The sequence below is a fragment of the Gracilinanus agilis genome, chromosome 2 (assembly GCF_016433145.1).
Source record: "Gracilinanus agilis isolate LMUSP501 chromosome 2, AgileGrace, whole genome shotgun sequence".
NCBI classification, from domain to species: domain Eukaryota; kingdom Metazoa; phylum Chordata; class Mammalia; order Didelphimorphia; family Didelphidae; genus Gracilinanus; species Gracilinanus agilis.
The window spans coordinates 422,498,401-422,516,857 of NC_058131.1; the positions used below are offsets into that span (position 1 = coordinate 422,498,401).

Below are 18,457 nucleotides of genomic sequence, written 5' to 3' on the forward strand. Positions count from 1 at the left end.
TTAAGTGACTTGTCTAGGGTCACACAGCTAGGAAATGTCTGAGGCCATATTTGAACCTAGATCTCCCTACTCTAGGCCTGTGCTACCTAGCTGCCCTACCAACATATATATATATATATATATTTTTTTTTTTTTTTAATTTTAAACCCTTAACTTCTGTGTATTGACTTATAAGTGGAAGAGAGATAAGGGTGGGCAATGGGGGTCAAGTGACTTGCCTAGGGTCACACAGCTGGGAAGTGTCTGAGGCCAGATTTGAACCTAGGACCTCCTGTCTCTAGGCCTGGCTCTCAATCCACTGAGCTACCCAGCTGCCCCCCTCCCCCCAACTTATATTTTTAAAGAAGATAGAAGTTGGGCCAGGTAAAGGAGGAGGAATATCAAAGCTTATATGCAAAAGTAGTAGTTTTAAAAATAGAAAGGCTCAGAAGGAGATGAGTTTGATAATGAATACTAAAGGCAAAAGGAAAAGGGAGTGTGTGGGGATATTTAAAAAATTTTCCTGAGAAAAAAGATGATTCAAAAAGTTATAGGTTCATTCTGAGGGATTTATGGAAAAGAACGCTACCCACATTCAGAGGAAGGACTGCAAGAGTGAAAACACAGAAGAAAAACAACTACTTGAACACATGGGTTGAGGTGGACATGATTGGGGATGTAGACTCGAAACTACCACACCAATGCAACTATCAACAATTTGGAAATAGGTCTTGATCAATGACACATGTTAAAACCAGTGGAAATGCGCATCGGCCATGGTGGTGGGGAAGAGGATGGGGTGAAGGGGAAAGTAAGAGCATGAATTATGTAACCATGTTAACTTTTCTAAAAAATAAATACTAAAATTGTGTTATAAAAAAAAACAACAGTAAAAAAAAAGTTATAGGTTCATTTCTCAGGGTGGATGTGACCGTGGTAGTAGATAATGGGAAAGAAGGCAGAACTACTCAACACTGGTTTTTCTTGTTCTATTTTCTCAGTTTGAGGGAAAAAAAGGACCTATTTATTTGTTTAGATTTATGTAAAAGGCAATAAAGACTGCGATATAGATGCAAGGTTGATTTTATTGGCATAGGGAGCTCTTAGGAGGATACTTCCTCTACTCATACAGACTGGCACCTTTTCTGATGTGTAACTCCAAAGAGATCTGCCTAGAATTCTGAGGAGGTAAGTGACTTACTTAGGGTCAAATGGCCAGTTCGTGTTAGGGGCAGGCCTTGAACTTAGTTCTCTCTTTTTTTTCCCCTAGGGAAAATTCTGTTTAGGTCATAACAGACCAAAAAAAGTTTATAGTGAGTTGAAACTCAAGATAAATAAGAGAGAATAAATTCCAGTGAGAAGGCTAAAGCTAAGTCACAGGGTGCTAAAAATGACACCAGATGTAACTGCTAGGCAGTTTTCAGTGATTTTTTTTTGGAAAGACTATGTAGAAGGGGTAGCTAGGTGATTCAGAAGACAGAGAATCAAGCCTGGAGTTGGGAAGACCTGCATTCAAATTTGACCTCAAAAACTTCCTACCTGTGTGACCCTGGGCTGGTCACTTAACCCCAATTACCTAGCCCTTGCCACTCACATCTTAGAATGAATACTAAGACAAAAGGTAAGAGTTTAAAAAAACCTGACTATAATAGAGTAATAATAAAAATTTAACTTATTTTAAGCTATTGAAATTTAATTATTCTATAAGTATTTTGCATATATGAATAGGCTATTTGCAAGCTTTTGAGTAGGAATTCTGTGTCTTTGGTGAAGCTGACAGAGCACTGGTTCTGGAGTCAGGAAGATTATCTTTCCTGAGTTCAAATCTGGCCTGAGATACTTCCTATGTTATTCTGGGCAAGACACTTAACCCCCAATTACCTAGCCCTTGCTGCTCTTCTATCTTAGAACTGATACTAAGTCAGAAGATAAGGGTTTTAAAAAAAGACTACAGAAAAGAGTGGGTGTCAGAGGAATGAAGAAGAGTAGGTGTGAAAATTTTCCCTAAAACGAATGGAAGACAATTGAGTAAACTAACTATGCTCAGTGTGCTTGGCTTCGAGACTTGCTAAAATTCTAAAACTATTTTAAAAGTGATGGTTCTCCCTATAATTCAAAATTTTAAAAGAAAAAAAAATTTAAAATAAATAATAATTTTTTAAAATAATGTATTTTTAAAAACTTAAAAAGTAAAAAAAGTATTTTTAAATTAAAAAAATAAATCCTGATGTTTTCTCTGTTCAGGTCCTGCACTCTGCCTCCCAACCATTCAAATTAAATAAAAGTATCTTTAAAAGGTTAAAAAAAAAAAAGTGTCTCAAAAAATAAACAGCGGATACAAAGACCAGTGTAGCTTTGTGAAAAACATGACCGACTGACCTCATGTCCTTTTATGGTCACAATTACCAGACTGGCAGATTGGGACAGTGCTGTAGATATAGTTTATTTATTTTTTAAAACCCTCATTTCTTGTCTTAGTATCAATTCTGAGACAGAAAAGCAGCAAGGACTAGATAATCTGGATTAAGTGACTTTTCCAGAGTCACACATCTAGGAAGAATCTGAGGCTAGATTTGAGCCCAGGTCATCCTGACTCTAAATCTGGTGCTCTATCCACTGTGTTATCTAGTTTCCCCTGTAAATGCAGCTTAACTGAGTTTAGCTAACAAAGCATTTGACATAATTGCATACCGACCCTGGATAGACCATAAGATGCATACTCCATAATGCCGCATGTCGGAGAGGACCATAGAATATGGAATGTCAGAGCTCGAGGGCTCTTTAGATCGCTGACCATAAAATGTCAGAACAGGTGAGGATCCCAGAGCAGAGCTTCTTAGCTCAGGGTCTGTGAATTTAATTTTTAAAATGATTTGATCACTATAATTCAGTAAAATTGGTTTCCTTTGTAATTTCATGCATTTATTACACATTTAACAACCTAGTTCTGAGAAAAGTTCCATAGGCTTCATCAGACTGCCAAAGGGGGTCTAGGATGCTAACAGGCCAAAGAACCTCTAGATACACAATAATAGACAAAGGAGGAGCCTAGGAGATCATCAAGGTCAACTGCCTCATTTAAAAAAATTTTAAAACTATTTTCCCATGTTTCCATGAATCATTTTCTTTCCCTCCCTGCTCCCAGATCCATTGATTGCCTCATTTTACACTTTCTAGGAGCAGAAACACCATTCAGGTGGCTTCCCATCAATGACATTCCTTTTCTCAGGTGAAAAATAAAGGCCTGCTTATGGCTCCTTAATTAAATAAATTGTCTCTGGAACGTGATGGTTCCCAAGGTTCGAGTGAGCAAAGGGATTTAAAGGGCTGTTTACTGGGGCTGGCAGCTCTGGCCACCCAGGCGAGAGACCTGGGTTCTCCAGGGGCCCACCTAGATTGCTTGCACAGTTCTGCTGATGAATATTTCTGTGTTCCTACGTGTGGATTTATGGCTCATAAAAATATGTGCTGTCAGACTGAGCCCTGCAGAGCTTATCTGAGGTCGTTCAGCAGTGGCGGACCTGTCCCCCTCCAGGTTATTTTAATCACTGGGTTTCGCTGGGGGAGTGAGGGCTCCTGTTCTCAAAGGAGATATCAGTTTATAAATATGTCATCCTGGTAGCTGATGAGTTTAACAAACAGGGACACAAGGGTGAATGATCATAGATGTAGAACTGGGAGGATCTTAGAGGTCGTCGAGTCCAATTCCTATAATTTGGAGCTGTTGGAATTGGAGGACCAGAAGGAACAGTGACTTGTTCAATGTCATATAGGTAGTAAAATCGGTGGCGGAGCCATGTTTGAAACCTGGGTCCTCTGACTTCCATTCCAATGCTTATTCTTCTCTCCCTTCTCCTTCATAGTTTGTCTTGGCTTAGAGAACCGAGGACATTCTGAAAAAGAGAACTTGTGTGTTTCTATTAGATGGCAGCACTGAATAAAGGAAAAGATGCTGGTCTCAGCGTCGGGAGATCTGTTTGTATACCGGCTCTCATGCTTATTGGCTATGTAATCTTGGCTAAGTAACTTCCCTTGTCTTTGTCTCCATTTCTTGTCTGTTTAAAGGAGGATCAATCAGGCCATCAGCAAGCATAATAATACCCAACTTACCTTTTAGGGCTGTAATGAGGAAAGCACTTTGTGAAATTTTGAAATGCTGTAATGATGTGAACTTAAAACAAAAAGATGGAGCTTGTGCCTCCATATATCTCCATGGATCCATGAGCTCCCCAGTGCAGGCACTCTTATCTCCAGGAGAGATCCTAGTTCAATAGCAGTAAAATGCTTTTCTTTCTGGGGAGGAGTCAGGACTGGAAGAGAGTCCAAGTGTACTCTGCAGGTATTCTGCTTCGGCATAATGGAGGGAATATGTTGGACGTGAAAAGTTAGGAAAATCTTGTCTCACACCTTTACTATATATAATCCCAGCCAAGTCACCCCATTCTTCATCTGTAAAATGTAAAACTGGGGGTAAAATTGTACCCCCAGTTTTTAGTACAATGCTTGGCACTTTTGTTGCTGTTATTATTGTGACTGCTATCCATGGGATTTTCTGGATTCTGTAGGGATTTGCCATTTCCTTCTCCAGTGGATGGATTCTTTTGTCAGGCAGTCAGATGGGATTTTTCCTTGGGTCACATATCTTGGAAGTGTCTGAGGCTGGTTTTGAACTCAAGTCTTCCTGATTCCAGCCCTTTTAGGGCACTATCCACTGAGCCGCCTAACTGCCTCCTAGCCCTATGGAGATTAAGTGACTTGCTCAAGGTCACAGAGCTAAGAAATATCTGAGGCTCTAAGTGCTTGGCATTTAGTTAAGTTCTTAATAAATGCCTGACTGACTCCAAAGTTGTCCTCTTTTCTACTCCTACTCCATGGTTGCTTTTCCTCATAGTACTCATTAATTAATTAATAATTGCAAGTGGTAATTATTATCATTAGATGTAGTATTTAAATACTTCGAGACTTTGTAATCTCTTGAGTTTGTGCCTTTCTTTCATGAGCATGGATCACAGCCCCCCTCTATAAAGTCTCTGCCCCTTCTCTTCCTCCACCTGCCACCTCTAGTCCTCCTCTGGGTAGACAACTTTCCAATATTGTGTCTCCTTGTCCAAGCGAGGCTGATCTTTAGCTGGCAGACAGTGGACAAGAACTCAGAACCTACCTAGTTTGGGCAGGAACTGTCTGAGCTTTGTGCTTCATTGGCATTGCCCGCTGGATAGCCTTGGGTCACCCTTTGCGCCATATTTGCCAGAAGACAACTTGAGTTGAGAATTAATTATCATTTCCCCATGAATATGAGGATACTTTTTTAAGCTATACCTCTTTGACCATTGCATGTGACCTTCTGCAGATCTTCCCCAGGAGGGGTCCACTCAAAGCATAAGGGGTCGTTCCCTGGTCCTCTTCACTTTTTGCATATAGCAGAGGAGCCCAGATCTCCCCTGTTACTTATCCCATTCTCTTTACATGACTAGACCGTTTTTTTTTTAATCTTACCTTAAAGCCTTAGTATCAATTCTTTTTTAAAAAATCCTTTCTTTCTATCTTAGAATTGACACTAAATATTGATTCCATGAAAAGAACAATAAGGGCTAGGCAGTTGGGGTTAAGTGACTTGCTCAGGGTCACACAACTAGGAAGTATATGAGATCAGATTTGAACCCAGGTCCTCTTGACTCTAGCCCTGGTGTTCTATTGTGCTACCAATCTGCCCTTCTAGCACTTTACTACTTTAGTACTGCATTGATATTGAAAGGCAGCATGCTGTAGTGGATAGAATGCTGGTCCTAGAATTTGGAAATCTTGAGTTCCAATTTTGTCTCTGACACATACTGGCCAGGAGGAACTGGTCAACTCACCTAACTTCTTAGGGTATCGGGCAACTTAAGACTAAGTTGTAGGGGGCAGCTGGGTAGCTCAGTGGATTGAGAGCCAGGCCTAGAGATGGGAGGTCCTAGGTTCAAGTCTGGCCTCAGACACTTCCCAGCTGTGTGACCCTGGGCAAGTCACTTGACCCCCATTGCCCACCCTTACCACTCTTCTGCCTTGGAGCCAACACACAGTATTGACTCAAAGACAGAAGGTAAAGGTTTAAAAAAAAAAAAGACTTAAGTTGTAGAGGGGTGTAGAGGTGGCATAGTAGATAGAGAGCCATGCCTGGAAGACCTGGGTTCAAATATGACCTTAGACATTTCCTAAGTAATCCTAGACAATTCACTTAATCCCTGTTGCCTATCCCATGACCTTCTGTCTTAGAGTTGTTACTAGTCATTAAAAAATTAAAAAAGACTAAATTGTAGAGAAGGTGCTGATCTATATAGGTAAAAGTAGTTTCTCCCAAGAACTTGTTATACTGATGAATACACACACACACACACACACACACACACACACACACACACACCCCAATACGCAATCTGGTATGTATATTGTGCATATGTGTTTATATGTACATACACACATGTACACAGCACTTAATCCACTGTGCCACTTATTAGTAACCCTGGGAAAGAGAATTAACCCCTTTATGCTTCAGGTTGTAGATAGATAGAGAATTTATTAATAACTTAATATGTGCCAAGATGTATAGATAGAAGGATGTTTGAGAATACATATTTGAGGATTAGGATATTAAGCAAACAAACATTCTGAGCATCTTTAAAATGAGTCAGCTGAGTATCTAAGATTGTGCCTCTTCTTCTGTATATGTATATTATATTAAGTTTGCCTTAAAAGTACCATGTCCATGTATATATCTTTATTTTATTCATTTTTTTATCAAATTATTTTCTGAATATTATCTGTCCTATTTCCCCTACCTAATGATCCATCTCTTGTAAGCATGACTAAAAAAAGAGAGAAAAAAAATTCAGCCTATTAATCTATGCAGTAATCCACACCTGTCATTCTCTACCTCAGCAAAGAAAAGAGTGAATTTTCTGAACTGTTTTTCAGAGCTCAGCTTGGTCATTATAATTACATGTGTAGTTTTTAGAAGCAATTTTATTTTATACCTATTCTCTTACTGATCCTCATGACAGTGCCATGAGGGAAGTAGGACAGGTATTATTATTTTAATTATTATTGTCATTATCTTCATCATCTTACCCATTTTATGGAGGAGGAAGCTTAAGGTCTAGTGAGGGGAATGGGCTATTCCAAGTTACATTGCACATTGGTGACCAAGGAGAATGTAGAAAGCAGGTCTCCTGACTCATAGCCTGGGCCCCTTCACATTAGAGCCTATCTTAATTTTACTCTTTTCTTATGTTTTCTTCACTGCTCATGCTGGCTTCTCTCTTGGTAGGTGAGGGCCTTCCTACAGCCCCCCATGAAGGGGGTGGTGATGGAGACTTTTGGCACAGGCAACGGACCGACCAACTCTGATCTGCTTTGGGAGCTGAAGGAGGCCACAGAGCGGGGAATGGTCATTGTCAACTGTACTCATTGTTTACAGGGTTCTGTGACCTCAGACTATGCAGCTGGCATGGTGAGGATGGCTTAGGTTGGGGGTAGAGCCAAGACTGGTTGTATGTGATCTTCTTCCCAGTACTATGGTTTGGGGACTGGCCAATTGGCTTAGAAAGATTTCCTATGAGGCCAAAGCCAAATGATGTTCAGGAAAGAATCCATTGAATCCATTGATATACTTTTGAAATGCCAGAATGGAAAGGTGTCTTAGAACATAGAACATTAGATCTGAGAGAGACCTCAGAACAGAAAACATGAAATATTAGATCTAGATGGGAAATTAGGGATCATTAATCCAATCTCCTCATTTTACAGATGAGGAAACTAAGGACTAGAGAAGAGGAAAGAGCCTCGATTGAGATTACAAGGAGTTATTGGCAGAATTAGGATTAGAACTAAGGTTGCCTGACTCTGCCCATGGCTCTTTCTGGAACACCACAGACATCTCGTTGCTCATTCTTTTATTCTTTACTCATTCATTGACCCCCTCCTCCTCCCCCTGCTATCCCATGTAACTCTTTCCTTCTTCCTTCTTTCTCAATAACATAGAATCCTTATATTCCTAGTGTGCAGTGAGAATTTTTAAAATGTGTTGACAGTTTCTCTAAAATGGCTAGACCTTATTTGGATGGTGGTTCCCTATTTCAGCAAGGCTTCCATTAACCATTTGGGTGATTGCAAACTCAACCACAGAAAGTTTGTAGAAGTAGGAGGAGGGAAAGTGGGTTGTTGCTAGTCCAGGGCAGCACAGAATGCCTTTCTAACCTCATCTCTTCTTGTTCTCTATAGGCTATATCAGGTATTGGCATCATCTCTGGGTCTGATATGACATCTGAGGCAGCCCTGGCCAAGCTTTCTTATGTGCTGGGCCGGGATGACCTCACCCTGAAGGACAAGAAGAAGGTAAACAGCCTGCTGGCCTGTGGGCTCTTTTTGACATGTGTGTGTTAGACATATATATCTGTAAATATATGTGTGAATTTGAGTGGACCATTGTCCGTATGGGTTTGTGAATGAATATATGTCTGTATATGAGCAGCCTAACCAGGCCAGAAGCACAGGATTTCAGAAAGGGCCTTGGAAATTATCCAACTCAAACCAGAAGATTTTTCTCTGTAACATTCATGAAAAGTGGTTATCCAGCCTTGGCTTGCTTGGATGACCTCTTGAGTCCACTGTCTCCTGAGCATATTCTATTTTGTCCTAGCTCTAATAATTCAAAAGTTTTCCTTCATGTTGGGTTTAAAACTGCCTTTTTTTTCGGCAGTTAGGTGGCTCAATGGATTGAGAACCAGGCCTAAAGTTTGAAGGTCCTGGATTCAAATTGAACCTCAGAAACTTCCTAGTTGTATGACCTTGGATAAATTGCATAACCCCCATTGTCTAGCCCTTGTCATTCTTCTGCCTTGGAACCAATAAACAGTGTTGAATACAAAAGGGTTTAAAAACAGACAAAGAAACAAAGGAAAACCCTATCTTATATACATATATCACGAACCCATGGCTCCTTGGCGCCAGTTCTCTTGAGCACTTTTATGTGCTAGGCCCTGTCCACAGTGTGTATAGGGGGAACGTCTTTCTGTGCGTCTATGTGTGTATTTTTTCTTTTTTTATAATGTCTGTGTGTGTTTTGTGTAGATTTCTAAATGTGTATTCTTATGTAGTTGTGCTTAGGTGTAGGAGATTGGGTCTCATATAGGTGTTAATACTTGAACTGAGCCTTGAAGGAAGATAAAGGTTCTATTAAGTGGAAATGAAGAGGGACTATATCCTGACATGCATATCCTGACATTAAAACCTGTGCAAATATGAGGAAACTGGAGATGGAATTTGGTGGAATTCAAGTCCAACTGGAACTACCATGTCAGCCAAAAAAGTTAGCACAACTTTGGCTATTCTTATGGAGTCCAGAATGTGGGAGGTGATAATCTTGTCATTCTCTATCCTGACCAGATCAAATCTGGAAAACTTAGTCTAGTTCTGAATGCCATATTTTGGGGAAGGGCATTTACTGAGGAGATCAGAGGACTGGAGATAATGCTGTATCAGACAGTGCTTGATGGAACTAGGAATGTTTAACTCAGAGAAGAAAAATTTGGGCAGCGAAGGTTGTAGAGCGGTGAAACATTGTTGTCTGTAACTCTTCATTAACTATTTCTGGTGCCTTAGTGTAAGAAGACAGGTTATTCTATATGTTTTTTTCTCATTTAGCATGTGGAAGAAGGAGCCCACTTATTCTTCTTGATTTCTGAGGGCAGAACTAGAATCATTTAAGAAGCAAATTTCAGCTAGGCATAAGGACAAGTCTAATAGGACTGTCTGAAAGTGGATAAGTTGAGCCTAGAGACAAATGACTCCCCTTTCTGTGGAGCTTGAAGTTGAGGCTGGATAGGTGATTCTTACTGGGGTATTGGAGAAGTGATGTCAGTTCAGGTCCAGGCTGAATGAGAAATTCTAAAGATCCTCTGATGCTAGGAAACATTTCCTCCTCTTCCAGCTACTAACTAAGAACTTGAGGGGGGAGATGACTCCCCTGCCAGAAGATGTCCAGGTCTCACTTCGGGATAGCAAGTTTGTCCAGCTTATTGCCAACTTCCTCTATCTGAACTGCAGCCAGGTGAGTGATTGTCTGTGACTTGCCTCACAGCTTTGTGAAACCTGAGGACTTTACTGACCATCTTTTACAGCCACTCTTAGGAGCCAAGTAACTCTGCCACTCTAGAGAGCAAAGCAATTTTCCTATCCTTTAAGTAGAGTCTGGCATTTAGCTATTCCTATTGTATTTACAATTTAGTAATTTTGCTGTACTAAAAAGCCAGGGTGTGGAAAATGTCTACTATCATTCTGGATGACTCTGAAGGGTAGAAATAGGGTTGAAAAACAAAAAGCAAAACTCTTACTTTCTGTCTCAGTCACAACTCTAAAACAGAAGGGCTAGGCAAATGGGATTAAGTGACTTGCCCAGGGCCACACAGCTAGGAAGTGTCTGAGATTAGATTTGAATCTGGGTCCTCCTAACTCCTGGCCTGGTGCTTTACCCACTGTGCCACCTAGCTGCCCCAGAACTAGACTTGATTCTTAATTCTTCTGATATGAGCTGTGTGGCTATGGGCAATCCTTTACCTTCTTTGAGTCTAAAGTTCCCTCATCTGTAAAATGGGGATAATTCTCACTACTTACCTCATATGATTGTTGTGAGGATCTGATGAGATAACAGACATATGCCTTAAAGAACCTTAAAGTCCTATATTATTTTTCTAGATGTAAGCTCCTTGAGTCAATGTCCTTTTCTTTAATGAACTTTGTATTTCTTTAGTACACTTTTCCATGCTTTGCATGCAGTTTGCACTTAATAAATTCTTGTTGAATGGAATCAAATTGACTTCATATGATTTTAGAGCTGGAAGAGATCTTAGAAATAATTAAGTCTCTCACTGTATAGATAAGGAAACTGAGGCCTTGAGATTTAGTGAGGAGAAGGGAATATATTTCATATCTAAAAATTAAAATTTAAAATAAGCTAACAAAAGAATATGGTTTTGAGGGGCAGCTAGATGGCTCAGTGGATAGAGAGCCAAGTTCAAAGATGGAAGATCCTGGGTTCTAATCTGGCCTTAGATACTTCCTAGCAGTGTGACCCTGTGCAAGTCACTTAACCTAGCCCTTACTGTTCTTTTGCCTTAGAAACAATACATAGTATTGATTCCAAGACAGAAGGTAAGGGTTCAAAAAGAGAAAAAATATGGTTTCTATCAAAAAGTTCTAGCTGAGGCTGAAAGACCATTGGGCAAGAAGGCTTGGGAAGAGATTTCTGTACTGGTATTATGGGAAAGTGTTAGAAAGAATTGTTTCCATTCTGGGTAGAGTAGGTGAAGGTGACAAGTCAGACTCTTAAGGCTCGAAATGCATTGAACCTAAGACAAGAGGGGATCCTTCTTTCACTGAGTATTTCTCAATGTGTGAAGACAGAGGTGGTTCTTTATGTCCTCTCCTTAGGGATCTTTTTGTACCTCCTCAAAAGTAAATGGTTTTTAGATGCTTTTTCTTCTTACATTACATTACTTTTCACCCACTCCTCCTTTGTTCCACTATAGAATCTTTCCTCCTTTATAACAAAGAAGAACATTAAAACAAAAACAAAAAAACAAAAAAAAAACCCTTGGTTATTCCTGACCAAATCTATCTCATTTTTCATCTGTAGTTGGCCACCTTTCTACTGAGGGATGGGAGGCCTGCTTTATGACTATGAGCCAATCCTCTGAAATCACAATTGTTCATTGCATGGATCAGCGACTTCTGGTGTCTTTTCTGTTTTGTTTTTACATCATTTTATTTTTTTAAATACCACCCTCCCCCCGTCTCCCCCATCCTTTGTTCCACCTAGAAGCAACTAGGTGATTTCAACTCTGGTCTCAGACACTTAAACTAACTGAGTGACTCTGAGCAACTGTAAAATGGATATAATGAGAACCAGACCTAGAGACGGGAGAGCCTGAGTTCAAATTTGTCTTTAGAAACTTCCTAGCTGTGTGTGATCCTGGACAGTTGATTAGACCTTACTGCTCTTCTGCCTTGGAACTAATACTTAGTATTAAGTTATTAAACAGAGGATAAGAGTTTTTAAAAATGCATATAACAATAACACCTGCCATACAGGGTCGTTTTGAGGAGCAAATGAGATAAAGCACTTAGCATAATATCTGGTGCAAGTAGGGACTATATATACTCATCCCCTTTTTGTGTTTTTCACCACCTTTGTAACAAAGAATAAAAAATTAAGGGAAAAAACTTTAACAAATTTAATCAAAACACCTGATACCTTTCAAAATAGTTTTCCTTTACATTACTGTGGGCATAGAGTAAGTCTTCTTGGTTTTACTCACCTCATTCTGGGTCAGCAAATACAAACCTTCCCAATTTGTCCTGAATTCCTAATTTCTTGTCATATTTTCCCACATTCCAATTTGTTTAGCCTTTTCTCTAGTTGATAGATAACTACTTTGTTTCCAGTTTTTTTTTTTTTTTTGCTATCACAGTGATTATAATTGAATATTTTTGTATATATGGAATCTTTCCTTCACTCTTCTTCCTTCCTTGGGGTGGAAGCCCTAATTCAGCGTTCTGAATTTATGGGAGCTAACTCTTAAAAAACAAACAACTTAGGATGTTTGACCTAGTGGTGGCCTTAAAGATCATCTAGTCCAGTGGTAGAAAGGGATCCCTCCAAAGCACTTAAAAATCACAAGTTAACATTAACTATCTTGTATCATATTTTTATTTATTTTGTTAAACATTTCTTAATTGTACTTTAATCCAGTTTGGGCATCCCTCATGAGTTTTTTTGTTGTTTTTTTTAAACCCATACCTTCTGTCTTAGTACCAATTCTAAGACACAAGAGTGGCAAAGGCTAGGCAACTGGAATTAAGTGACTTGCCCCGGGTTGCACAGTTAGGAAGTGTCTGAGGCCAGATTTGAACCTAGGACCTCCCATCTCCAGATCTGGTGCTCTATCTACTGTGTTACCCAGCTGTCTCCAGCAGTTATGAGTTTTATGGGCCTTGAGTTTGATATCTGTGATGTAGTCCAATTCCCTTGTTTTATAAATGAGGAAACTAAATCTCATGGTTGGGGTAAAGAGGACTTGTTTTAAGTCTCTTGAGTCAATGACAACTGGGACTAGAACGCAGGTATACGGACTCTCCTTGAGATATATAATCACCCTATTCCTTCCTTCCCTGGATATTTGAGAAGAGAATATGGGCTAGATAATTTAGAGTGAGCAGTCCTGAATCCTCTCGATAATTGGCTCAGATTTCCACTCCATTTTCTTGTATGGATAAGACTTTTAAAAAATACCCTCATCTTTCATCTTAGAATCAATACTAAGTATTGGTTCCAAGGCAGAAGAGTGGAAAGGGAAAGGGCTAGGCAATGGGGGTTAAGTAATTTTGCCCAGGGTTATAGAGCTAGGAAATATCTGAGGTCAGAACTGAACCCAGGACCTCCCTCTCCAGATTTGGTTCGTAATCCACTAAGTCACCTAGCTGTCGACTTGGAAAAGACTCTTATCCCTGAATTCTTCCTGTCTGATTCCCTTTTGGGTGATGAATGAATGATAAAAACATTGCATTTTAGGTGATTACTCAGTTCCGAACACTGCTCAGTACTGGGGATACAAATGGAAAAGATAGTCCCAGTTTTTACCCAGCTCACATACTAAAAAAGGACACAAGTAAGTGATTTGCTTGAACACTCAGGATCAGAGGAGGAAGGATTTGCCTTTTAGGGTAAACCTTTGTAGGATTTGCCTAGAACTGTGGAAAGCAAGCTAGTTTTGAGAACAGAGAATATCCATTCAAATCCTGATGCTGTTGTGACTTTAGTCACCTTGGACTCTGGGCCATAATTTACTCATCTGTAAAATTGAGGGCTGAATGATTTTGCTTCTAGCACTTCTCTCTCTAGATTTCTGATCTTTCTATGGTTGAATGTATATATTACCAAGACCATTGCTTTTTTTTTTTTAAATTATTTTTTTTTAAACCCTTAACTTCCATGTATTGGCTCCTAGGTGGAAGAGTGGTAAGGGTGGGCAATGGGGGTCAAGTGACTTGCCCAGGGTCACACAACTGGGAAGTGTCTGAGGCTGGATTTGAACCTAGGACTTCCTGTCTCTAGGCCTGACTCTCAATCCACTGAGCTACCTAGCTGCCCCCATTGCTTTTTTTAAACCCTTCCCTTCTATTATAGCATTCATGTTAAGTATTGGTTCAAAATCAGAAGAATAATTATTGGGGTTAAGTAACTTGGCCACGGTTACACAGCTAGGATGTATCTGATTTGATACAGGATTTTGAACCCAGGACCTCCCATCTCCAGGCCTGGCTCTCTATGCCCTGAGAGTCACCTCGCTGTCACACCAAGACTATTTTGGCAAAGTTAGTTGTTAGAGATTCTCTGAAGTTGCTGCTCTGAGAAAGCTTCTTGCAATTAAGGATCGTTTCATTTTTGGGTTTAGAAATCCTAATTCCCATCATGGTGTCTGACCCATAGTAGGTTCTTCACAAATACTCCATCACTCATTTATCTGTGCATCTATACACAAATCTCTGTACCCTGGGGATGCAGAGGCCTTGCCAGCCAGGGCTCCCACAGTGTTAATTGGTGCTTGCTTGTGGTAGATTGCCAGATGAAAGGTGCCATTGATGTCCACTGTGTTATTAGAGCTTCGGTTATTAGCTGCTCTTTAATAGAGAGTGGGACTCATGATGCTTCCATTAGCTTTGTAATCAAGGCTGGGTTATGGGAGTTTGATGCAGATGCCCGAGGATGGTGAGTGGGCAAGGACCTGTGCCAGTCTGTCTTATGGCATCTCATTCCCTGTATTTGCCCCAACATTCCCACAGCAGGAACTAGGATGTGGTCAGTGAGGTCTCTGACCAGCAAATCCCAGAACCACAGAATTTCACAGTTGAAAGGCACCTCTGAGGTCATCTCATCTCGTTCCACCCGTAACTGCAGCAGAATCCTCCTCTTTGCAACACACCTGATGACTGGGCATCCCAAGGAGGAGAAACCTCTTACCTCCTGAGGCAGCTCTCATTGTTTGGGACGTTTTTTCTATCACGCGACCTCAGTTTGCCTCTTTGCAACTTTGAACCATTGCTATTAGTTCATTTCTCTTTGACCAAGCAGAGCAGGTCTGAATCCTTTTCCATCTGACAGCATTTCAAGTCCTTTTCAAGGCCACCATTACATTCCCTCTTAATCTTCATTTTTCCAGACAAAATATCCTCCTCAGTCCTTTCTGTTGCTTCTTTTGTGGCAAGTACTTGATGGAGTTTCTCCACTATTTTTTTCCAAATCTTTACCTTCCACCTTAGAATCAATTCGAAGACAGAAGAGTGGCAAGGGTTAGGTAATTGGGATTAAGTGATTTGCCCAGGGTCACACAACTAGGAGGTGTCTGAGGCCAGATATGAACCCAGGACCTCCTGTCTCCAGGCCTGTGCTACCTAGCTGTTCCTACTCTTCACTATTCTTGTTGCATTTGGGGCTTTGAGGAACCTTAAGAATGGCAGGTAGGATGGTTGGTGGTATAGGTTCTTGTTATCATCATTACTTACAGAGAAGCATCATGATGTAGGAGAAAATAGCCTGGATATGGGAGTCAGAAGACCATAGTTGAACTTCTTAGGTCCTTGGGGGGCATCTAGGTGGCTCAGTAGATTGAGAGTGAAGATCCTGCATTCAAATTTGACATTAGATACTTCCTAGCTATGTGACCCTGGGCAAGTCACTTAACCCTCATTGCCTAACCTTTATTGCTCTTCTGCCTTGGAACTGATACATAGTATTGATTCTAAGACAGAAAATAAGGGTTAAAAAAAAGAAAAGGAAATTCTAGGTCCTCCACTGTCCTCCAACTTTGGGCAAGTCACAACTTCTCTGAACCTTAGTTTCCCTATATGTTAAAAAGAGTAATGAAAAGAACTTGCACAAAAAAGCAAACTGTATGTAATAGATACACAGGTTCAACTACAATCCCTCCCCACCCCCCCAATGTTCTACTTTGTATATGGAAATTACATCTTATATAGTGTTTGTCAAATTTAGAATGAAAAGAAATGCATTTTTAGAAAGTACTTGGACATCACATTTTATGTCCTTCCTTGTGGGTTTTTTGTGAGAAAAGTGCCAGGGAACCCTCAAAATATGAAAGGAGTGTGAGTCCTATTTTGCTGTGAAGTTTACAAAATACTTTTTTTTTTTTTTTTTGCCATCTAATTTGTTTGGGCCTTTCAGTGGTCCCATGAGGTAGCCTGAATGGGGACGTAGAGACCCAGAGGTGAAGAGTCTTGCCCAGGCTTTCTGACTCTGGAGTCCATCCATATTTTTTTTTCTTGTCCCAGAGAATGCCAGAGCTGAAAGGGACCCTAGAGCTTCTCTGTTCCAGCTTTCTCATGTTGCAGGTGGAGGAACTGAAGTCCGAGGAGAGAGGGACAGTCTTTGCTAAGGTCACAGAACAAGGAAGTAGCAGAGAGGGAGGATTTAAGTGCAGATCTCCTGGTTTCAAGTGCATTGTTTTCCCCACTGTCGCACTGTCTTCTTGCCTTGTCACTTCTCAGGGGGTGATGATGGAGGGCGTGCTGAGCAGTGACTTGGGCTGCAGTGATCTTTTTGTTTCTAGGATCTTGATGCTGTGAGAGATGCTCTGACCCCTACCCTGGCCTGTGCTGCAGCCCGAATGGGGGACGTGGAGGCCCTGGAAGCCATCATAGAACTGGTGAGCATGGCCTTTGGCCTTCAGCTCCTTCTCACTTCTGTCCCTGATGAAGGGTTATTTCAGGAACTGAGTGTGAAGGTGCCTTAAGAGGAAGAGAAGGTGTGTCTGGAAAGGACCTTAAGAGAGTTTCTGGTTGGAACTGTTAAGTGGTTCAGTGGGTAGGGTGCTAGGCTTGGAGTCAGGAAGACTCATGTTCCCAGCTGCATTTACTTATTGGCTACATGACAGTAGGCAAGTCACTTAACCCTGTTTGCCTCAGTTTCCTCATCTGTAAAATGATCTGGAGAAGGAATTTGTACACCACTCCAGTGTCCTTTTCAAGAAAACCCCAAATGGGGTCATGAAGAGTTGGACAGGACTGAAAAGTGACTGAACAACAAATTATATGATGAAACTAAGGCCCAAGTAATGAAAAGGACTAGTTCAAAGTCACACAGTAAATCAATAATAGAGTATGGACCAGACCTCAGGCTGGGGTTTTCTCATTGTTATCAATGGGAAATCATTGTTATCAATACCTAAGCACCTACTCTTTTTAAGACCTTGAGGTTGGTGGGCAGCTGGATGGCTTAGTGGATTGACAACCAGGCCTAGAGACAGGAGGTCCTAGGTTCAAATCTGGCCTCAGACACTTCCTAGCTGTGTGACCTTGGGCAAGTCACTTAACCCCCATTGCCTAGCCCAGGGGTCTGCAATGTATGGCTCTTTCTTCAGGAGCCATAAAGTCAATATTTTTTTTCAGGTGCCGTTACAGGAGCGCGCACTGTGAGCACTGTACGGCTCTCATGAAATTACATTTTAAAAAATGTGGCGTTTATGGCTCTCACGGCCAAAAAGGTTGCCAATCCCTGGCCTAGCCCTTACTGCTCTTCTGCCTTGGAACCAATACCCAGTATTGATTCTAAGATGGAAGGTAAGGGTTTAAATTTAAAAAAAAAAAAAAAAAAAAAAAGACCCTGGCATCAATCAACTCAGTGCTACAAGGAATTCAAAATTTGGCAGGGTGTGGAAAGGTCCCAAAAACAAATACTTAAGAAGGTAACTAACCATCTAAGGCATCTTTAGGATTTTCAATGCCAGTTGGGTTGAACTACTAGACTTTGAGCACCATGAGTGTAGGACCTGTCTCACAGAGAATGGTAGGGTTGGAACAGAGACTTTGGTGTCCAAACTGTTCCCTATGTATGAATCTTCTCTAGAGCCTTTTGGATGGATGGATGGATGGATGGATAGATGGTGTTCCAACCTCCACTTGGTCACTCCCCCAATGATCAAGGCAGTCCAAGAGAAGGAAAAGCCCCAGGAGGAGTGGATTCTTCATCCCTGGAGGTTTTCAGGCAAGGGTTAGATGATCTCTTGTGGGGGATATTGGAGAGAGGGGAGTCTGTTTAGTATGTGTCAGACAAAATTGCATTCGCTGAACAAAACATATATCAAGCACACCTACTATGTTCCAGGCATCAGTGAAAGATACTAGTCCTTGTTATTACCATAGCCTCTCAGTTGCATTTAAGGAGCCCAACCAATCAAGCATTTATTAAGTGACTCCTTTGTGCTGTGTGCTGGGCTGATGTCAGTGAGCCATAGACTCAAGCTAAACAATCTTCATCTTCAGGGATCCTTTTGTTCAAATGGGGGGGACAACATATACCTATATAAGCATCTACATGTCTCCTAGTGAGGTAGATAAAAAGCATACAAATTTCATATTCTTTTGGGGA

The 18,457-nt window shown here is 40.8% G+C and overlaps 1 protein-coding gene across 1 annotated transcript in view; it reads left to right on the forward strand.

Annotated features, from left to right (window-relative positions):
- ASPG (asparaginase) overlaps positions 1-18,457 on the forward strand; it is a 155,126-nt gene that overhangs the window by 69,739 nt on the left and 66,930 nt on the right. The window contains 4 exon segments of the mRNA XM_044659912.1: positions 7,286-7,468; positions 8,239-8,352; positions 9,947-10,066; positions 16,641-16,736. Coding sequence (XP_044515847.1) covers positions 7,286-7,468; positions 8,239-8,352; positions 9,947-10,066; positions 16,641-16,736 — 513 coding nt within the window.